This window comes from Colletotrichum scovillei (genome assembly GCF_011075155.1).
Source record: "Colletotrichum scovillei strain TJNH1 chromosome Unknown Contig00007, whole genome shotgun sequence".
In the NCBI taxonomy this organism is placed as follows: Eukaryota; Fungi; Ascomycota; class Sordariomycetes; order Glomerellales; family Glomerellaceae; genus Colletotrichum; species Colletotrichum scovillei.
Window position 1 is genome coordinate 2,921,159 of NW_023336265.1, and position 22,100 is coordinate 2,943,258.

Genomic DNA, 22,100 nt, shown 5'->3' on the forward strand with positions numbered 1-22,100 from the left:
TACGCTCAAGAAAACCCGCAAATCTGCAACCCCTTTTTGCACAACAATGGTATCATCCAAATCCAAATCACCGACCCCTTCATAAACCTTTTACTCCTTTTCAAACATGCTTAGCTCCATCATCAATGCCCTTGGAAGGGCCAAGAACTCTCTCCTCATCGTAGTCCTGGCTACTGCTAGCATCATAAGCGACACGGATATCATCAATTTCCTCTCCAACTTCCATCCACTTGTCGCTGGTGGCGGGGATAGGAGAGATCTTGCACAGGCCCCAGTACACGCCACCAGAGACGATGAATCCAGCGAAGAAGTTGAGGTTGTAGATGTATGTCGCGCCGATAGGGACATCAACGCCAATCGCACCGACGAATCCGACCACATTGGGCAAGATTCCGGCAATGTAGGCGGCATACCCACGCCAGTGGAAGCCGTAGGTGAAGAAGTACGGGCCGGTCTTGCGCGCATCGTACAGCTCTCTGATCTCGAGGTACCCCTTTCTGACGACGTAGTAGTCAGAGCACATGACGCCTGCGATGGAGCTCAGGAAGACGCTGTATGCCGAAAGGTAGGTAGTGAATTTGTTGGAATCCGTGAGAAGGGTGTACGGGCACATGGCCAGACCGATAGCGGCGCAGATGTATCCACCGCGACGGATGCTCAAGTACCGGGGTAGCAGAGCTGTCATATCGGTACCTGCGGAAACGGAGTTGGCAGCAATATTGGTACCGAGTTGGGCCAGAGCAAACGCAAAAGCGATGACGAACACACCGAATCGCTGAGCGGAACCGCCGTCGTCGATGAATCTCTCGAGAAGCTTAAGGGGATCCCAAATCTCCTCACCGTAGATGACTGCCGAGGAAGAAGACACCATAATGCCGATGAATGAGGTAAATGCAAAGCCGATCGGAATCGTGAAGAGCTGAGACCAGAGAGCATCGTTCGGCTTCTTGGAAAAACGGGAGAAATCGGGATCGTTGACGATGAGGGTTGCAAAGTTGGCGATGGACGACATGACGCCCTTGACGAATTCCCAGGCCAAGTCGCTGCCGTGAAGCTTTGCGGGCTGACGAACGATGGGACCGATGCCGCCAGCGCGGACAATGGCCCAGATCATGAAGGCGATTCCAGCGCATGGGACGATGTACGACTTGACCGTGAACAGGTGTCGGATCTTGTGAACGGGAAACCAGATGGCGGGCAACGACAGCACCCAGAAGAGGAAGAAAGACACCCAGTCAGCGGTGGTAGTGCCGGAAGATGCAGAGAAAGTGTTCGGAATCGTCTCTCGGTCCTGTTTTGCATCAGATTTGAAGCTTCTTAGGCATTCTAGAGGCATTGCTACTCACCCAAGACTTCCAGATGGAACGGATCATCAGGTAAACGCAGTGGCCGCCGATATAGGCCTGGACACCGTACCAAACACAAGCTGGTATTGATCAGTGAAGTTCAACTTTGGGAAGAAGCAACAGGCTTACCCATGGCGGCACGGTTGAAAACGGGCCACAAACTTCCCCAGATTCCGAAAGATGATCTGTTGACAACGGGGAAACCAATGTGGTACACTGCACCGATGCGACCAGTCATGCAGATGAAGCATCCAGCAATGGCGTAGCCGATCCAGACACAGAGCCAAGACTGCCACCAAGAAAGACCACCTACAATCATGGAGGACGAAATCATCCATGTGTTGACGTTGAAGGAGTCAGCGACCCAGAAAGCGACGAAGTTCCAAGGTCCCCATTGCCGTCTCTCGGGCTCAACTCTGTCTCGAGGTCAGTCACCATGCTCTTGTAGGTGTCGCGTGCGCTTTTTGCAGTGGCATTACTCACGGTTTGAGATCATGGTTCGTCAACTGTAAATTGAGAATGTTAGAACGGTTTCGGATGGCTCAACAATTTTTCGACTGGCAAATCTTACCATCAGCTGAGCGCTGGTCAACCCAGGCTCTGATTTGACAGCGATCTTGTCCGCCAAGTAACCCAGTCTTGAGCCGTGGGCCTTTTCCGGGCGAGCGGTAGTAGTTGCAGTATCCATGTCCATTTTGGCGACTCTTTCTGACGGAAATGGACTTTGGCAAGACGTGTCGAGGGGTGAAGTCCGCGACTTTCGTGCTGACTTTCGGATGATTTCGATTCGGCGAGTTGTCGAAACACCAGTACACGGACTGGCACAGGTTGTGATGACGATATGCACGTGAGGACGAGACGGGGAACCGAAAGACTGGGCTGCAGGGTGACACGGGTCGTGATCTGCAGGATGACACCCCAAAAGAAGTGGCGATACCAAGGCAGTCAAGTCTGGTTGTTCGGTTGAGGGTGGGAAAACTCCAGCTGATCTCTCTCAGACAAAGAAGCGAGGCCGAGATGATGGAGGAGATGTCGACTGATATTTATTCACATGCTGGGCCGGTGTCGCTCTGGATATGGAGAGGCTGATAAAAGACCTCGCCAGTTCCACGAAAACGAGTCGGCGGTACCTTGGTGTCAGCGATTATCAACTGATGGACCCGGAAATCGCTGCGACAAACCCCCACATGGGACAAGCGTGACAAGCTCTTCAAGGTCGTCGCCTCCATCTGTTCCATCCCGCTGGCGCTGGGCAAAAGAGGAGGAGACGATTGGGGAACCGGAATGCAGACGGGGGGGGGGGGGGGTGACAAGCCCAAGAACGCAAGACAAGACGACGCTACGAACCGCTTTCAGACAAGGGTGCTGCCGGTCTCGCCGTGATTGCAGCAAATTGAAATGCTCCCAAGTCGACAACGACGTCAAATCTGATCGAGTAAGAGGACGAAGCCCTGGCACCGGAAACCATAAAACTCTGGTCCTTTGGACGCATTCCGCGGCTCTCATTGGCTCCTCCCAGAAGAGAAAATGTTCTTATCAGGGGCGTTGGAGGTGGCACCGCGTTAGTACGGCGACGAGGAACGGCTCCCGCTCATCAACGACGCACCATGATGCCTGTCCGGCATGGGACGGTGCGGCTATGTATGATAAGTTAGCTCCTCTGACAGGGGTAGCTTATCATAGATGGCGCCCAAACCCCGCATGTTATCCATTACTCGATCTCATCGAGTCAACCACCAAAATGTGCGACTCGCGGCATGATATCGATCGCCTCACGCAGCCTCAAGATACCCGACAACCAACATGATGAACTAGAGAAATTTCTTCACATCACTTGTCTCGTATTCTTTCAGGATTTCCTCTTCTGTCCTCGTCAGTCGCAAATTGACGTGGTAGTCTCACACCAGAGACGCAAGACCACAAGGTCAACACGCTGCGACAACCTGGAGAGAACAGATCTTTCATTGGATCCGAATTGATGTCAAGGTCAATTACATGCTCGTAAACCAAACAATCTGCATATCATAAATCATGACGTTGCCTCACAAATGCCATCATTGTCCGCTTGTCTGGGCTTTGAACAGCTCGCGTGCTAATTAGCATTCCATATCTTCGGTATTACCTGGGGCTCGGAACCATTCCCAGACCAAACTTTTGCCCTGCAGCCACCGGTACTTCTTGGTCGGATGGTCCCTGATAAGACGATGGCTGGAATATCCTACCGCATCAAGAGCGAGATAAGAACTGGGAGAAGCGAACCCTTGGCCCCACTCGCTTCACACGGCTGGGGGATCTTCACCCCGTTCGATCAACACACCAACTCGTTTCCACTTATCTCCAGACGCTCCCAAGCTCCCCCAATTTCTCCCAGACGGCAGACGCGACGGTAGAGTGTACAATACCTAGACACTCGAGACATCTATCTAAAGCCTGGACGAGCCCAAATAGGGTGCCTCTCACTCCCTAGGTGCCGGTCTTGGTTGCTAAATGTGAAATATTTAGGCGCTGATTCCCGTATGTCGCTAACGAACCATGATAAGATGGTGGCCGCCGGCGCAGAATGCTGAATTTCTCACTCCATTCAGCCGCAGATGCGACCGCAGGACTGGCATGTCGCCAGGTCCCGGATCGCGTAGAGTCGTTACTCTGTTGGCACTTTCTGATATTCTCCGATGAAATCCCACTGGACGGGAACAGACACCATCGTACATGTGATGTTGAAAGAGAGATCTGTTTACCTTGGGGTCGGGTGGCGCGCTGCGTTACGAGCCGTCGGGAAGATTTGAGCATGGTCACCCTAACAAAGTACCGAAGGGCGGCCGCGCCGCCGGCCACAGCAAGGTTTCGGCTGCGGAGATGGCATTTCCAGCGCCACTATCTTCCTCGTGGCTGACAGCTGTGACAGTGGCTAGTGCACAGCAAGCTGATGTTCTGGATTCGTCTGGCAATCAACACCCCACGTTCTAGTTGTGTTCTGGATCAACCAACTATCTGGTACTGCCAATTTGAACGACATGGTTTCGTGGGAGAAAAGAGCTAGTTTCCGAGTCTCTTGATCACATGCTACGAAAAGCGAAGTTGGGTGTCTACTAGCAGGTCACATACGCAGCCAAGCGATGGCCATTTACTTCCAATTCTTGGGTTACAAGCCATCAGTACACCAATAAAATCGTCTCGTATTCGACCGACGGCCCTTCCGAAACGAACAAATTTGAAGAACCTTGAACACAACTAAGATGGCTGAGAATCACACCGATAAATCCGTGCATGACACGAGGTAGTAGCCAAACTACCTTGTTCTGGATTGCCTCATTCTCACACATTGATCATTCCTTTTTACTATACACAGCTTGTATCAATTCATGACCCGGTCTCTTTCACTTCGGGAGGCATGCCAAAGAAGGATCGACCCAAACCCTACTCGTCATATCCCCAACATTGGTCTTTTACCATGTTCCTCTACCGTGTCAGTTCCTCCAGCGTTGGTTCTCAAGCCTGATTATCAGTGAGAGATCTCAAGTTTCGCAAGCTGTAATGTTCGTGAAGAATCGATTCTCCAGATGGTCATCATTGCCAAGATTTGATGCCAAATTCGCAACAGCCTGTACAGTCAACTATGGTTCACTTCAAGCTCAGTCTGTGGGTGCGAATGATAATGATTCAACAACGCGCTGTCCAAGAGTCAACAGCAAGAAGTCCGTGATCAAACTTCTATAAGATCGGGGTTGACTACTTGTTAACACTTCAAACTAGGTATTTGAGCGTTGGTCAAAGAAAGGGGGAAGACATGATTACAGGTAGGACTAAGAAGCCCGCGTCGTAGCGAGATTCAGAGATTCCACTCAGCTACCCTTGAGTACCTTGAGTCAAGGAATCCGAACCCAAGCAAGGCTTTGAAAAGTGTCAAAATCCTTCCAAGTTAACGACATTGATTGATCGAAACCTACTTGCGTCAAGGAAACGGCTTAGGACAGAAGTGAGTAAGCATTAGCACCGAACTCTTGCACGTCTGGCATATTGGCCTTGACATCCATTTCAAGTAGATCAAATGGGCGTTTGGGAAATCGAACTGCCCTCTTCTCACGCATTGCCGGTAGGTTGACACGTATGATGGCAAGAATTAAGTCAAACCCCCCACTTCCTGGCACCCCCCTGTTTCTGGCACCCACAAAAACGATGGGATCACAACCCAACCTCCTCATTACTATTAACTATTGATCCTCAACCACACCCACTACAATACAACTGCCAGCCTCACTAGGGCATTCAGAGTCGCTGGATTCAGCCGTAATAACCTCCTTTTCACCCGCTTCGATTTGAGCCCGATGGATATCCCTGATGTTCGCAAACTTCGTGTTGGGATCGATCTGAACAGTCTTCCTCTTCCTAACTGCAGCGTTGGTAACTTGGCCTCAGGTGAGCCAGCTGCTGCTGGGCAGCTGCCAGTTGCCAGGCCTGCTCTGTGAAGCCTTTTTTCACCTTCCTGAACAGCAGCCGTTGAGTGCTGGTATCATTGTCGAGTTGGGTGTATAAGTGCAGTTGACCGCTGAGCTCTGCCAGCTTCCTGGGTGTCGACCAGACCACTGCAGAGGAAGCAGAATCCCATGGCTCAACAGGGGTAGTTTGTTGACCATTATGGCATCGCTTTGCCCCGACTGGTTGGTTTGGGTGTGGTGGGCTTGCAGAAGGCTCAGGTAATACCATAGGGTTCATCAGGGCTTAACCATCGCTACAGGGTGTAGACCAGTCCACTTCCAACCACTTCTGATGTTCGAGACTGATAGACCAGCAAGTCGAGCCTTCTGGTAACAGTCCAGGAAGTTCCTTTTACCTATAATGGTAGAGTCGTTCCATTGAGACAAGTAACCGAGCTCCTTCCGATAGGCTGACTTAACAGGGCTGAAGACAGACTGGTCAAGTGGCTGGAGGACATGAGAGGAGTGTGGTGGTAAGAACAGTAAATGGATATTGTTAATATAGCAATTCCACATGAAGTCTGTCGTCGTATGACTCCCATGCCCATCCACAATCAACAGTCGAGCCTCGCCCTCAGCCTCGGGCATAGTCTGTGGGATAAACACCTTCTCTAACCATTCAATGGCAGTTAAGTCTGTAGTCCAGCCATTATCTGTTGCTGTAAACTCCCACCCATCGTATGGAACCAGATGTAATGGAAACCACTGTTGTTGGACCGTCTTCCCTTGAAAATGATAAGAGGACGAAGTGCCCTACCCAAGGCTGAGATACACTCAATGATAGAGACCCATGCCTCGACCCAGGTTGTTTCTTGCGAACAGACGTCGTCTCAGCCATGCCCAGCACTAACCCATTAGCTCCCTGACCCTCGAGGATGCCAGTCTCATCCATATTATATCTGTTGGCTGGTTTGATGTCCTTGATCTCAGGGATAGCAAGGAACTTAAACCAGTTCCTAATGACCTCAGTAGATGCCCCATTAACGCGTCTAGAATCGATGGAACGACTTCTCTGAACCTTAATGATAGGGTTCCTTCTCACGAAGGCATAGATCCAGCCTTTTCCTAATGGTTTGGTATCCCCAGCAGCAGCCAGAACTCGCTCTGCGAATTCCTTCACCTGTTGGTGCGTTGGTGCGAGGCCCAGCGAAGCCTGAATGCGAACCCATTGTGCCAGCTTACTCTCTGGTCAGAGACAGCCTCTGCCAGTCAGCAAAAGCCACTTTCCTAGTCTGACCACCTTGGAGTAGTTGGAGGGTTGATCGTGCCAATGAGGCTCTCTTTTGACTCTTGCCGTTTGAGATGTCCTCGAGAGCCTGACGAAGCTGATCTTCGGTATATTGAGGCATTAGATATAGAAGAAGGTATGTGCAAAAAATGAGCCCATTTGGACTCGAATTGAAAATGTTGTGATAAAAGGAGGTTGGGGGTGGGCATTGCGTTGTGGTGGATTTTCGCGTTTTTGTGGGTGCCAGAAACAGGGGGGTGCCGGGAAGTGGGGGGTTTGACTTAGGGTTTAGAAGTTCCCAAAGTAGAAGATGGCGTTACGGAGGGATGTAGAACGATGAAGAATTGCAAGGCCAGATTCAAGCCCTACGAGTCATCGGACTTCAAATTCATGTCAGTGGTATTCCTTCATTCGTAGCGAACATCATTGATATGTGGTGGCGGCTGCCTAGGAAGCCACACCCAGCCGTTCTCTAGAGGCCGTTGCCTGCGCTAATTTCTGACCTGAAGTTTGGTTATCGTTGTCCCTCTTGCATTCCGAGGGGCTGGATTTCTGGAGTGGCTGATATTCTGTCCACTCACAAGGCGATATGAATATGCACAACATAGCGGTATCCCTTTCCAGCCCTCGGTAGGACACAATAAGAAACTTGCAGCGGTCATGGCATAGCTAAAGTAGACTTATCTCAGATTCTATCCAATCGATTCGAGGTTTGTGTCGCATGTCGCTGTTTTGCAGGGCTGACTTGGAAGAGAAGAGGGGTAGTCTCCCGTCCTCCCGTCATAGGCGACCGAGATACACGCCTACGTATCCCTTGGTTTCCAACAGCGGCTTGTTGAATATCAGAGCAGTCCCCGCGATTTCCGTCTTCCGGACTTAGTCCATCTGTCTTTCTAGTCACACATATTATACATACTGCTAGCGTTTAAAGTTGCTTTCTGTTCAACAGCATGGTTGTCGCGTGTCCCGGTGCAAGCCCTTGTCGGCCCATTTTCCGAATTATGCTCAGTGCCTTTCTCTTTGCCATACATGTGGCCTATGCTCAAGAATGCAACTATGCTGGCGGCTGGTCTCTTCGGTTTCCCAGTTCTTCCTGTCCTCAGGATGCCCCTTTTGAATGTGGAAAAGCCGGAGGACTCCAAGTTCGATGCTGTCCCTCGGGGCTGTCGTGTGCGGGCAACGGCAGCTACGATGGGAACTACTGCTGCCCAGGTTCGTGAACACATCTTGATATCTTTCTCACTTCGCATCATCTGCTGACGCTCTTTGTCTTGTCAGACTCCACCGACTGCTCGTCCTCGGCATATACTCACCCCAAGGTACCTCGCACCGTTCCCCAGTGCGATACACCGAAACGAGTATCGTACTAACAGCCCAGTGCCCTGATCCATCATGGAGTATGTGGGTAGCAAATGATACTGTCAACGATAAGCCAGACACTGGCGCATGGTGTTGCAAGCCAGACTACAAGGGCGTGTATCGGGACAATGGCACCGCCAACTACTTCTGCACGGCGACATCTATCTCCACCCTTCAGCTTAGCTACTACTGGGCACATATCCTCACTACTACCACATCATGCTCTTTGACTGCAACGCAGGTTGGTCTGTCAACAGCTACGTCCACACTTTTATCCTCGGTTACACCAAACGCAACGTCTGTCGGGACCCGAACAGGCACAGCATCCAGCACAGGCACCCGGTCTGAGTCGACTGGCACAACATCTCCGGCCAGCGAAGAGCAGACCGGAATCCCAATCGGAGTCAAAGTTGGAGCAGCAGTCGGATGCGTGGCGGGTGCCGCCCTGATAGTCGCGGGTATCCTCTTCATAAGAAAAAGGAAGCAAAAGACGATAGAGGGAGTTACGCTGACTGGGGATACGGAAGAGGGACGCGGCAAGCCTGAAGCCAAGAGGAGTTACGCTGACTGGGGATACGGAAGAGGGACGCGGCAAGCCTGAAGCCAAATACTTCTATAAGGGTACTCGGCGCCCAAGTGAGCTGGAGACAGTCGAGCGAACTGTCGAGCTTGATGGCGCTAGACCTAGGTATGAGCTTGACGCGACGAGGAAAGAAGACCAATATGACGTTGTGTCTCCCATGAGTATGTGACCAGACAACTAGAAGGTTTCAAGGATAAAGGGGAAATGATAAATAGCGAGACGTAATAACACACATAGCTTTGAGTCAAGGATGTTTTGGAAGCGTGTTGATAGGTACAGACAGGCCTTTCATACAGTAATTAATACTCGCATAGCTGTCTCTTGGTGGAAGGGATGCCGTGGGCTCAGCCTCATTTCACGGATGAACAACTGTTCGGGCCAACTAACAATCGATTTCAACACATCTATGTAACAACTTTGTCCGTTCTGTGACTTTACATAAGGTAGTTCCTGGCACATCATGAATCAAGCAGACTTTGATGGATGGTCAAGCCGACTGGAACTTCTACAGGTCTCCGCAGAGGTTCACAGCACGCGTGACTCATTTCCTGGCGGCAAAATTGAGTCTGACATATCTTGTGAGCCTAAGATCTCCCGCATCTATGCAAATACTTGTCTCCCAAGACTCCACGATGCGTCTGAGGCATTTGGCAGCAACCCTGATGACCAAAAGCAAAAGATTGATCAGTGGGAGGCTTGAACTCCCGGCCTTGGCATTACTCAACATTTCTGATGAAATATTAGTACCACGCTCTAACCAACTGAGCTAACCGACCAGCTGTTGTTGATGTCAAGATTGTGGAAGTGAAGCCCTAAACCCCACTGCAGGCAGCCCGCAACGTGGACATCGTGAGATTGGGGGATCCACCGTGAATGGAGTCAACCTTGAGCTTATCCGCTTCACTGAATGGAGACCGGATTCTCTGATAGCTTGACTTGTATCTAAAAATGTAGCACTTGAAATTTGGGCGTTTTCTCATTTCGTACATCTATGCCTAGGCTATCCCATCGAGTGCGGATGGCGTCAACAAGAATATCCTCGCAAGTCATCTTCTTTCCAAATCAGCTCTTCATATAGGCTTTTAGTTCATGTATCCTAGGATCAGGGGCACGAATGCGCAAAGAATGTAACTCTTTACTATTTAGTAAGAACATGTCTGAGCCAATTACGCGCTCCACGGGGACACTTTCAACGAGTTTAATGTTGGCTAAAGAAGTATTTATGTCAAGTCTACTACATCTGTGTCTAAGGTGACGTGGTGTACTCCCAGGACGCCCATTCCCTTGGACTTGTTCCCGTCGACCCATTCCAGTATACCTTGATATTCGAATGGCGTTTTATGGTTACAGGTTCCAACGGCTTTACAGGCTTCCAAGGGTCTTACATGCTCTTGACCATAACTTCCTGAGGCCGAGAAATCTTCATTCTATCTCCGATAACATTGGTGGTAGCAGAGGTACCGTAGGAATAGATATATAAATGAAGTCCTTCTCCCGTAATTATTCTTAGATTCTCTGATCAATCCCATTCTCTCTTCTACCAAGTCTCAGAATCTCAGAACACACCACCCACTCATCCACTCGTTCTGAGATTCTCAGACAGCTCTGCTCCAACGTCACATCACACTCATCAAGAACACCACCTCACTCTACCAACACCCAACAAACAGCTCAAACAACCCGAACGCCATCATAATGCAGTTCTCATCTCTCCTCGTTCTTACCATCGCTGCCATGACCAACACAGTCTCAGCCAAAGGTGGCCCGGCCAAAATCTCCATCCCCCCCTCGGCTAATCCGGAACTCTGCCTGAAGCGCCTCGACACCTTTCCCAACCGCCAAATTCAGCGCGTAGACTTCCTCGGCGGACGCTGCATCCAGTCTCGCACCTACAAGGGCAAGTTCGGCCCCTACAACGGCGACTTCTTCTTCGAGACGTGCTGCACCGACAAAGATGGCAACTTTGGCGAGCCGACGTACGTCAATGTTGACGAGTGCGTCATCTTTGACCCCGTCAAGGGCGTTCTCGGGTGGAATAATCTCAATGAGAAGAAGATTCGCGATCACTGCGGCATGTGCACTGTCGGCAGCACTCTTGCGCCAAAGGACGGGTTGCCTGCTGGCGGCTACTTGACCTGCGATTGTAAGAAGGACAACGGTGAGGTGGTCCAGGCTAAGATCTGGTTGGGAATGGATCTTAATGAATCCAGGAAGCCCAAGGATGAGTTTTGGGTTAATGAAGGGGGCAAAATCACCTGCCACAAGCAACCGAAGCAGCAGAAGTAGGATGCTTGCTGAGCTGCTAGGGAGTCATCATGATCACGGTGGTTCTGTGTACGACAGAGTGGAGAGTATATGATCTTCATCAACGGTACAACACTTCATGGATTAGAGCAGCAGGGATCTCCTCTACGAACATGACCACCACCGTCCGAGACCTGCGTACAACATGTACCGAGAATGGCGAAAACGACATTGGAGATTCAGGATGATGAGGAGAAATGCGCCTGAGCAGGCAGGGATGCCTATTGCATGAAGCTACCTTGGTCAAAAGCAAAGCATTGGGGAGGTTGCTTGACCGATAGAGCTGGATTGATGGGGAGGTCCGAGCAAACACAAGCAATAGCCACAGGCCTCTAGAGATGGACTGCTGTAGACTACATTAGGCGTTCAAGGCGTTATATGGATGACACATCGTTTGCATTCTGCTAATACCCAATAAGAGCTCAGTGCATCCTCAATAAGTGCCATCACTTGGTGAATGTATTCGTAATACTCGTCGTGCGTCGTGCTTGTGCCTGGTGTTTTCCTGTTTCAGACTCAAGGCACGAACATAAGTCTGGAAACATGATGATATCGCTATTGATGCTCGCTCTATTCGTTCTCATTCTACACTTCTAAATTTGCGTTACCTCGCGGCTGCGTGAACTTGCCAACGCGAGCTGCAGTGAGGGGTGAGAGGTTTCCAATGTCGGAACCCAATCTGATATCGTGAGACCAACGCCGTTTTATCCAAGACAATCTTTATCGAGCATTCTCGCATGATGAGAGAGAAATTAAGCAGAGGCGCAGTGCCCACCGTCGACACGGAGGTCTGCACCGGTCATGAAAGAGCTGCCCTCGGACAGGAGGAAAACGGCCGGGGCCTTGAAGTCCTCGGGTGTGCCCAGGCGCTGGAGAAGGGCTCCCCTCATCCAAGTTGTCTCAACCTCAGGCTCGGCCTGCAAAAGCTGATCGGTCATTGCGGTCCGGATGTACTGTAGATGACTTAGTAGTGAAGCGCGGTGATAGTGGATGAGTGGGACTTACACCGGGCGACAGAGTGTTCACGCGGATACCGTATTGACCCCATTCCTGAGCGACCGACCTGCACATCTGCTGAACGGCAGCCTTGCTGGTGTTGTAGGCACTGCATGTCAATCCCTGGCGAAGAGTGTTAGTCCAGAAGTTCTGATGATAACCAGACCTTCAAGATCGGGGTGTAGATACTTACTCTGTTGGCAATCTCTCCAGACATGCTCGAAATGAGCAAGATGCTGCCCTTGCTCTTGCGCTTCACCAAGACGCGGGCGGCGTGCTTCGCCGTCACAAAGACACCCACGACGTTGACCTTTTGTATCCGCTCAAAGTCGGCAACGGGGTACTCGAGGGCGGGAATCTTCTGCTGGATGCCAGCGCAGGCGACGGCGCCCCAGAAGGGAGCACCGCGGCTGTCGGCGGCGTCTGCAATCTCCTCAAAGACCTTTTCCGTAGCGTCCTCGTCGGTGATGTCGCACTTGTGGTATGAGATGGAAAGGTTCTTGGAGGTGGCGAGCTTGGTAAGGTGCGCCCATTCGATGGGTGAGGGCTCTGGGAGGATATCGAGGCAGGCGGCGTGGCCTCCGGCTTCGAGGATGGCGAGGGCGAAGGTGATGCCCAGACCGCGGCCGCCGCCGGTGATGACGATGGTCTTGTTGGCGAGAGAGAAGAGCTGAGGTGTTGCGACGGAAGAGGCGAGAGGGTCCTTTGCTTCGGGGAGGGGGTGGACGGGCTCCGCGGGGAGGTCCATGTCGCTTACTGCTACGGGAGGCATTGTGAATGAAGTATTGGGTATCTTTAGTGAAAGGCGGACGAAGAAAGAGAATTACAATATGCGTGTTGCTACGAAGGCAGACTATGGCTCACGTAGAAGGTTGAAAGTTGAATGAGGTGAAGGAATACTGAGTATGAGTAGAGAGAACTGGTGGTAGGAGACTCGAAACACGGAAAACATTGTGGTCACGGGATGGTTATATGAGAGACCATGGACGTCGGGAAGTACGGGGTGAACGGGAGAGGACACGAACGGGCGTCGCTTGGAGTTGTGTGAAGCGTGCGAAGCTGCGAGATGCCGGCCGAGCCTCGACCATGGAAGGTCCCGTTACGCCGGGGCCCCAGGCTGGATGTTGTGTGTATTGAGAAGTTGGGAATTTTTGAGACGGCGTTCGGCATTGAGTCCGCGCAGAGTGACAAAATGGAGGGGTGTAATGGGGAGGGTGGTGGAAGGGCAAGTGGAAGCGCTTCTTGGCGGGACGCGGACGCCAGATTGGCAGATGGCGGGGTGAAGGGTGAACATGGGGGGCCGAGGGGAAGAGGTCGGCAAGCGTCCGAGAAAGGAAACAGAACAAGCATGGCACGAAGGGAAAGTTTGGGATCTGCTGAGGAATTCAGGGTCTCGACTGGACTGATGGGCGTGCGGCAGAGGTAAATCGTGATGGGTTCGTGGATAAGGTTTCGGCGGCTATGGTTGTATGTGAAGCCACAGAGTCAAGAATAGTTCCGGAGAGATTTATTTGCAAGATGCACCGGGCCCATCGGAGCCCAATGTTTCGATAAGGAGGCGGCTTGGGCCGCAGATGGAACGATTCAAAGTTGAGAGAAGGCCGAAGCGATGGACGGGTAACTTTCTCAAGGGACGGCAATGGGAGCCGGCAGAGTGGGCATTGTGGAAGCTCATAGCTTAAGGTAGGTTGTGAGAACTGAGAACTGTTTGCATTCTTCCTTTGGCGGGGGTTTCGAAAATGTTTATTAGGTAAGACTGGGTCGTCGAATCCAATAAAGTCTTTGAGACTGTCGTGGATCGTCAACCAGGAGGAACTGGACGACTTGAGCTCCGTAAACTCTTGGAGGATGGACAGGGAAAACCGCGGGTGTTTTGGCGGGGAAGACGGACGAGACGGTGAGTGGTCAGGGCTGATTATGTAAGAGGTCCTTGTACTCTGTACCTACCTTGAGGGACCTAGTGTGGCACGTGTTCGGAACGTACTGCAGCGGCGCTTCGAATCTCCGAAATGGTCGAGCACGGGCCAAGGCGGGAACAGACTAAAGACCCGCACTTTAACCGCTTCATCCAATCATCAATCCCCTAGAGCTACTCAGTCGCCCGAGTGCTCGGCATTCTTCCCTCCTCCTCTTTTTTTTTTCTTTGTTGCGGTTATTCATTTTGCCCACCTCATCTTCCATTGTCTTGGGTTAGGTACTCGCAGCAAATCCCACGCATCATTGGTGTGCAGAATTACTCATTTTCTGTTCCAATCTCAACTTTTTCGGAAGCTTCCCATCGTCCGAATATCTTGTTGCGCTTCTGCTCACCCTGAGATCAAAACGGGCACACAATACATACAGTCTCTAGAAGTCTAGCCACGCTTCCTCAGACTAAATTTCAGCTTCGTCAAGTGACACTGGAGCTGTTCTTCTGCCGAGTCCAATCTCACCCCAAAAGGGAAAACCTAAGCGCTACTTTCCTGATACTGCACTGCTTCGCATTGCTGGCCATCCCACTCTCCATCCCAAAGCGGTCATCTCAACCACGCAGAGGGGTCTCAAGTTGCACCGTTGCCCACGATTATATCTGTTGAAATGGCCGCAATGAAATGTCCTTCGTCTTTGTCTTTGCTATCTCATCATCTCTTGCCAGAATTCTTTCCTCATTCCCAAGCAAGAGGAATTCATTGATACCAAGTGCTTCTTTGCATCCTCCTTACGATTGCGTCACGTATTGCCCTTACTTTACGTTCACTATACCGAGCACAGTCGACCAAGAAACCCGACGGCCAACTGCTACTGCTACCCCTCATAACCACAAACCCGAGATACCCTCATCCTTTAATAACCCGTCGACACATCAAAATGGCCCCCAGTGCAGTTCCCTCAGAGCCCGTGGCTCAGGGCATCGTCGCCGCCAAATCTCTCAATGGCACCAACAGCCAGTTCCAGCTCACCGAGTCCGAGAAGAAGGAGGTCGATTTCGTTCTCCGCACATTCCGCTGTCTCATTGCCGATTTGTGTGAGCAGTTCAAGGGCGGCCACCCGGGCGGTGCCATGGGCATGGCAGCCATTGGCACATCTCTCTGGAAGTACGCCATGAAGTACTCGCCCAAGAACCCAAACTACTTCAACAGGGACCGTTTCGTCTTGTCAAACGGCCACACTTGTCTGTTCCAGTACAGCTTTCTGCACTTGACCGGCTACAAGAACATGACTATGGAACAGCTCAAGTCATATCACTCTGCCCGCACCGACTCCATCTGCCCCGGACATCCCGAGATCGAGCATGAGGGTATCGAGGTGACGACCGGCCCGCTTGGCCAGGGTATCGCCAATGCTGTTGGTCTGGCTGTTGCTACGAAGCACCTTGCCGCTACCTACAACCGTCCCAACTTCCCCGTCGTCAACAACATGACATGGTGCATGATCGGAGACGCCTGCCTGCAGGAAGGCGTTGCCATGGAGGCGATCCAGCTCGCCGGCCACTGGAAGCTAAACAACCTCGTCGTTATGTATGACAATAACCAGATCACCTGCGACGGAAGCGTCGACCTCTGCAACACCGAGGACGTCAACGCAAAGATGCGCGCCTGTGGCTGGAACGTCATTGAGATTGAGGACGGCAACTGGGACCTCGAGGCAATCGTCCGCGCCATGGACCAGGCTCGCAACAGCAAGGACAAGCCTACCTTCATCAACATTCACACCGTCATTGGAGTTGGCAGCGCTGTTGCTGGTGACGCCAAGGCTCACGGTGCCGCGTTTGGTGCCGCCGACGTCGCTAACATTAAGAAGACCTTTGGCATGGACCCTGAGAAGCACTTTGTTGTGTCGGACCAGGTCTATGACTACTTCCGTCAGGCCGTGTCCCGCGGTGAGGAAATCGAGGCCAAGTGGAACCAGCTGGTAGAGGGATACTCTCGTGAGCACCCGGAGCTCGCTGCTGAGTTCAAGAAGCGTGTTTCTGGAGAATGGGTCGACGACTGGCGCAAGTTTATCCCCGCCAAGGAGGACTTCCCTACGACTCCTACTCCTTCAAGAAAGTCTGCAGGTTTGGTCTGCAACCCCATCGCCGCTGGTGTGAACAACCTGATGGTCGGTACTGCGGACCTGTCTCCCTCGGTGAACATGATTTGGAAGGGCAAGGTTGACTTCCAGAACGTAAGTAGATGAGGATGAAGCTACTCCCACGGCTGATACTGACAATCCTTAGCCTGACTTGAGAACTTCATGCGGCATCAACGGTGACTACTCCGGCCGCTACATTCACTACGGCATCCGTGAGCATGCCATGGCTTCCATCTCCAACGGTCTGGCTGCCTTCAACAAGGGCACCATCCTCCCTGTCACCTCTAGTTTCTTCATGTTCTACATCGTAAGCCACCTCTCTTTCTCTTTCGAGCGCTCCTCTTGGAATCTATCTACCATACTTCCGGATGTGTTCTGACCTATCTCATTAGTACGCCGCCCCTGGTGTGCGTATGGGTGCCCTCCAGCGCCTCCAACAGATTCACATCGCGACGCACGACTCCATCGGAACCGGCGAAGACGGCCCCACCCACCAGCCCATCGCCCTGCCGGCCCTCTACCGCGCGATGCCGAACCTCCTCTACATCCGACCCTGCGATAGCGAAGAGACGGCCGGCGCCTTCATCCTGGCCATGGAGGCCAAGGATGCCCCCACAATCATCTCCCTCTCCCGCCAGAACCTCGAGCAATACCCCCAATTCTCCTCGCGCGACGGCGTGCAAAAGGGCGCCTACGTCTTCCAGGAGGCCCAGGACGCCGACGTCACGCTCATCGGCGTGGGCGCGGAAATGGTCTTTGCCGTCAAGACGGCCAAGCTGCTCGCGGAGAAGCACGGCATCAAGGCCCGCATCGTCAGCTTCCCGTGCCAGCGCGTCTTTGACCAGCAGCCGATTGAGTATAAGCGCGAGGTGCTGCAGTACCGCTCCAAGGCGCCGCGCGTCGTTATCGAAGCCTACGCCGTCAACGGGTGGGAGCGATACGCCGACGCCGGCTACTCGATGAGCACTTTCGGACACTCTCTTCCCGGCCCCGACGCGTACAAGTACTTTGGCTTTGACGAGGCTGTCATCGCGCCCGAGGTCGCCAAGCTTGTCGAGGAGGTTAGAGCAAACGGGGTCGACAGCCTCAGGGGCGAGTTCCGCGACCTTAACCCTGTTCACCACCATTAAGACGTCATCATCTATGAATCATCTATGAAAGCCCCTTTTTTAGATGAGGTGGTTCTATTGTTTTTCTTTTGACGGAAAAGTTTTGGATATGGCGGGTTCTGTAACGGAAATGGGGGCACTAGCGGCGTTCAGGGCAATGGGGGAGAATTCGGCTGGCAATGGAATTGCATAGAACACGGATCACCCTTGATTCTCGATAATAATTGAGTGCGAAAGAGTCACGAATTTGTTCGTTTTTGGAAGTATGAACGACGGGGACGCTGCAGCAGGCCGTCAGCTGGTTGCATCCCGAGTCATTGGAGTGAACTGCTGTCGCATAGATGGCTCGCTGTGGGTGAGGTTTGATTGGGCTCATTTCGAGCGGTTGACGTGGTGAAGATCGCACTTTGGGGTTGTATTTCTTATTGCTGCTCTCTCAGGTGAGATTTGAATGAGAGCCGAGCCCAACGTATGAGTTCACAGATAGACGTGCGCCTCAACTCACTCTCATCTAGTCTTCACGTCAAGCTCACATACCTTACCCAAAACTGCAGAAGAAGATTGTTTTGGAGCCCGAGAAAACCGAGACCGGAGACGACGCTTAACAAGATCTTACGCAAGTCCGAAGGGAGGATCTGGAACGAGGGTGAGAAAAGCTTGAGGGTTGCCGTCGGTTCCTCTTGCTGACAGGGTGTGGGGGGCTTGTGGAGTGCTACTCCAACAATTACCACAACACAAAGCCTCAAAGGCGAACTCATCCTTCGCTCCCACGGCTAGCTTGACGGAGAGACTAAGAAAGGATGGCGGGGTTGACGGGCGTGACGGGGAGCTCCCAAGAAGAGGAGTGCCACCCGTGACGAGGGCTGTTGGGGGCTTTTGGGGCTGCGAGACTGTGCAGAGTTTGTCCCAAGTCGGAGTCAACAAGGATGCCCCATGCCATCCCCGGGCCAATCTTGTTAGCTCTACGGCAGACGGCTGCGGATAGACAGGAGACGCCAGTTTAGCAGAGTCCGTCCGACACCGCTTACAGCTTCCCCCAGACTTTCTCCCCGCAGAATCTCTCCCTCATGCGTGTGTCTCTGTTTTTTCGTCCGTCTGCCTCCCCGTGGCATTGTAATTGTCTGGGTGCCATAGCTCCCTCAGCCACAGCCAAATACGCAGCCGCCCTCACGAGTCTTCATCGTAATCAACGGCAGAGCAGAGAGTCAGTTGCGATCACATTGCTGTGAAGAGGCTGCTGCCATTGGGCATCAACAAGTCGATCTGAAGTTCGTTGACTGCATGTTGCCAAGCGCCGGGGTACAGCGGATGTCTGGCTCTCGGCAGATGTGAATAGTAAACTCTGTTTGATATCACACGTCTTGCGGACCGGGGAGCTAACGCAATCCCGCAAGATACCCTTTTCTCTTTTACTACCCTTCACTACTTTCAACGGCTGTTCCAAGTCCTGGCTCCTGACCATTGGGGCTTGAGGGTTCACCGACGTGGCCCATATTATTTTGCCTCTCCTTGCCTTATACACATTCCATTTCGACCTACTCACAGCCGCGCCCGCTCCTCCGTGGAAACGCATGTCGAAGCGCTTTTTGCTCCACGAACATCTCACATAACCTTTTTTCCACTTTCAACCAGTTTCCCTTTTTTTATCTCTTTCCAATTGTGGAGGGGGACATACCCCCGGCACCACCCGTTCTGCGGCGGATTTGTGTCAAGTTCCACCACACCGGAGAGTTGCCGCTGCGCTTACGGATTGCGAATTCGGATGCCCGAGTCCAGACGGTCTAGACCACGCCGACAGCTCGTGCCGATGAGCTCGACTCCATCATGGCCGCCGACGACGAGACGCACCGCCAGCCGTCTCCCGTTGTCGACGATGACAGGGGCCCACGCCCCCCGACCAACCCGGCCACGGCATCGGCCGATGGACCTCCGCCGGCAAAGAAGAAGAGGACCCGAACCCGGACGGGCTGTCTCAACTGTCGCCGCAAGAAGCGCAAGTGTGACGAGGGCCGTCCGGCCTGCGGTGGGTGCTCAAGGCGGAAGGAGATTTGCGAATGGGGTATCAAGGTGACATTCCGGGCCGAGAACGCCCAGACGATATTGCAGGATCACCCGTCGATGAAGAAGGCCCGGCGGCCGCCTCCTCGTCGTCACTTTGAGATACTCGACGTCACCAGCGAGGTCATCCGCGACTATCACCTACCACCCGGTTTCCACGACTATGATTCAGATCGAGAGCTTGAACCGGATATATCGCCCATCGAGAGCGGAATACACGGCCCGCAACACGACGACGATGACGCAAAGAACTTTGACAGTCCCGTGTCCTACACCACCTCCACGGCCGGCGGCAACACTGCATCTGTTGCGGGATCGAGCACAGCAAAGAGGACATTATCTTCATCTGGCCCTAGCTCTGCACCGACGGACCACGTCTCCATCCCGGGCTATGGCTCCCTTCTGACACCCTCGACACGGCGGGAGGATGCGGCGAGCGACAAAGGACCCCATCCGACAGGCGACCGCATGGACTTCCAGGCTTCACCCTCCTCAGCATCACAAGTCATCACTGACAGCGCTGTTGCAAATCTCATCTACCTAAGCCAGGGAGGCGCAGGCCAAGGAGCGCACGAGCTTCCCGTTTCCACTGTCACCGGTCTTCCAGTCACAACCTTACCCATTGACCCTATGATGGATGCGCCGTTTGACTTTATGGACCAGATGTTCACGCCCGAGGGCTCCTACGAAGATGGTATCTTTTTGCCGGGCTCGGCATACCACGAGCTCCATTCTACGTTGCGAAACCATCTCATCCAAGAGGTTCGCTCCAATGGTCCTACGAGACCAGCTTCACCGGCCTCTGGCCAGAACTCCAGACGTAGATCCATCGACGCCAGCTCCGGGCCTTCTTCGTCGAATGAGGCGGTCGAGACAGTTGGCGAGATATCTTCTGATCACGAGCCCCCTCGTCTTCCACTGGAGGAGGAGTGCGCGCTATGGAAGAACTGGGTGGACGAGATCTCTCCCTGGCTGGACAAGTTCGACAATCAGCGCCACTTTCAGCATTCTCTCCCAACAATGGCCCGGTCACACGATCATTTGCGGTATTCTATGTTAGCTCTTTCAGCCCGGCAAATGGAGCTCAAAGACAGGAGTCGGCCTACAGACCAGAGCCTGGCTCTTTATCAAGAAGCGATACACCTACTCTTACCCCAACTGCCGACGCGAACGACAGCTGTTATAGCCTCATGCGTTGTGCTCTGCGTTCTAGAGATGGCCAGCTGTTCCCCCAAAGCCTGGCGCAGACATCTCGACGGCTGCGCCAGTCTGATGGAGGCCGTCGGGATGAACGGTTTCGTGGGTGGCGTCGAGCAGGCGCTATTTTGGTGTTTTGTCCGAATGGACGTCTGCGGTGGCCTCATCTCGTCGGTCAAGACCTTGATACCCGTCAGCCATTGGGCATCACCTGTCGATCTCGAAACAGACGCTGGCTTGTTCCTCACCAACCCCGGTCACGATATGTGGGCCAACTACGCAGTCTATCTGTGTGCCCAGGTTCTCGACTTGCTTGCTCCACTAGCCAAGGCCAATCCAGGTGGACTATTCTTTGACGGGCCGAGAAATGACATGAGATATCGAGTACGATGGATGAAGCTTTGGAGATATGTCGAAGACTGGCACAGCCGCCGGCCATCCGAGATGCAGCACATCATGTCGATACCCTCATCGGACGTGGAACCCTTCCCGAAGATCCTGTACAGCAACCCTGCCGCCATCTCAGGGAACCAATTATACCACACAGCGTCACTCTTGATGCTGCAGAATAGGCCAGCCTCGCTACGACTATCACCGAGGCCTCGCTCAGCGCTCTGGCACGCCAGGCAGATTTGCGGAATTTCAATGACTAATCATCACCATGGGGCGTGGACCAACAGCGTCCAGCCCCTTTGGATTGCGGGACGTTGCATGAGCCATCCCGCGGAGCATCGCGCGATACTAGAGTTACTAGAAAAGATCGAGACAGAGAGCGGATGGGGCACCAAGTGGAGGGCAGATGACCTGAAGGAGTTTTGGGGTGACTTGGGAGACGGTTAGTATCCCGGTGACGAACGAGACAAAGACTTTTCTTACGTTACGTTACGTTTTTCTCTCTCTCTTTCTTTTACTTTGATGATTTAAAGATGGAATGAAGTGCTCTGACACTAAATCTCGTGTGAGCAGCTCTAGCCGCTGGGGAAGGCGTTGGCGCAACGAGACCTCCACGTAACGCGTCAATATTCAGTGTCGGCTCTAGTATCGGATCAGCATCAAGTCTATGAAGAATACCTACCGCGCGTGGCATTACCGTTACTACTGATACCTCATTACTTCAAAAAAACCACGCGACTCAGTCAAGGACCCGTCACAGTGGTTGACAGGCACGCGGTCTCCGAACTGCTGGAATCCGAGGCTAGCATCAAAGAACAAGCGCCGTGCCCCTCCTCCCCTCCCACCACCCCCGCGGGTTAACAATCTGACGTTGGGATCCAATCTGGTCACAGGAAAGCTGCCCCATGGGACGAGATTGGCGGGTCCAGATGTCGGGACAAGACGGTTTTTCCAAGGTCAAAGGCGTGGGTCATCATCTCCACACTTTCCCTTCCCCCC

The 22,100-nt window shown here is 52.8% G+C and overlaps 6 protein-coding genes across 6 annotated transcripts; 4 read left to right on the forward strand and 2 right to left on the reverse strand.

Moving 5' to 3' along the window:
• Positions 1 to 4: 4 nt before the first annotated feature.
• On the reverse strand, positions 5 to 2,638 carry HER10_EVM0009912 (uncharacterized protein). The gene is made up of 5 exons (XM_035479383.1): positions 1,918 to 2,638; positions 1,830 to 1,852; positions 1,476 to 1,762; positions 1,347 to 1,426; positions 5 to 1,291 (listed from the first exon to the last, which is right to left on the reverse strand). The coding sequence occupies exons 1-5, from the start codon at positions 2,038 to 2,040 to the stop codon at positions 101 to 103; spliced, it is 1,704 nt and encodes a 567-aa protein (XP_035331747.1). The 5' UTR covers positions 2,041 to 2,638; the 3' UTR covers positions 5 to 100.
• A 5,810-nt stretch (positions 2,639 to 8,448) lies between these two features.
• On the forward strand, positions 8,449 to 9,160 carry HER10_EVM0008219 (uncharacterized protein; the record flags this gene model as incomplete). Its single annotated transcript, XM_035477750.1, has 2 exons — positions 8,449 to 8,910; positions 8,957 to 9,160. 2 exons carry the CDS (start codon positions 8,449 to 8,451, stop codon positions 9,158 to 9,160), a joined length of 666 nt encoding a protein of 221 aa, XP_035331648.1.
• A 1,526-nt stretch (positions 9,161 to 10,686) lies between these two features.
• HER10_EVM0003286 (uncharacterized protein) lies at positions 10,687 to 11,277 on the forward strand (the record flags this gene model as incomplete). The annotated part of the gene is made up of 1 exon (XM_035472968.1): positions 10,687 to 11,277. One exon carries the CDS (start codon positions 10,687 to 10,689, stop codon positions 11,275 to 11,277), a length of 591 nt encoding a protein of 196 aa, XP_035331344.1.
• A 770-nt stretch (positions 11,278 to 12,047) lies between these two features.
• On the reverse strand, positions 12,048 to 13,063 carry HER10_EVM0008488 (short chain dehydrogenase; the record flags this gene model as incomplete). Its single annotated transcript, XM_035478006.1, has 3 exons — positions 12,048 to 12,248; positions 12,301 to 12,414; positions 12,485 to 13,063. The coding sequence occupies 3 exons, from the start codon at positions 13,061 to 13,063 to the stop codon at positions 12,048 to 12,050; spliced, it is 894 nt and encodes a 297-aa protein (XP_035331665.1).
• A 2,064-nt stretch (positions 13,064 to 15,127) lies between these two features.
• On the forward strand, positions 15,128 to 17,474 carry HER10_EVM0000565 (transketolase; the record flags this gene model as incomplete). Its single annotated transcript, XM_035470340.1, has 3 exons — positions 15,128 to 16,437; positions 16,490 to 16,651; positions 16,737 to 17,474. The coding sequence occupies exons 1-3, from the start codon at positions 15,139 to 15,141 to the stop codon at positions 17,472 to 17,474; spliced, it is 2,199 nt and encodes a 732-aa protein (XP_035331153.1). The 5' UTR covers positions 15,128 to 15,138.
• A 1,803-nt stretch (positions 17,475 to 19,277) lies between these two features.
• Positions 19,278 to 21,548, forward strand: HER10_EVM0007737 (uncharacterized protein; the record flags this gene model as incomplete). Its single annotated transcript, XM_035477282.1, has 1 exon — positions 19,278 to 21,548. One exon carries the CDS (start codon positions 19,278 to 19,280, stop codon positions 21,546 to 21,548), a length of 2,271 nt encoding a protein of 756 aa, XP_035331616.1.
• Between the last annotated feature and the right edge of the window lie 552 nt (positions 21,549 to 22,100).

Coding starts and splice junctions, on each gene's coding strand:
- HER10_EVM0009912 (XM_035479383.1), bottom strand. CDS start 2,040: ATGGACATGGATACTGCAACTACTACCGCTCGCCCGGAAAAGGCCCAC. Junction 1,853..1,917: donor TGACCAGCGCTCAGCTGATG/GTAAGATTTGCC, acceptor CTCAATTTACAG/TTGACGAACCATGATCTCAA. Junction 1,763..1,829: donor ACGAACCATGATCTCAAACC/GTGAGTAATGCC, acceptor ACCTCGAGACAG/AGTTGAGCCCGAGAGACGGC.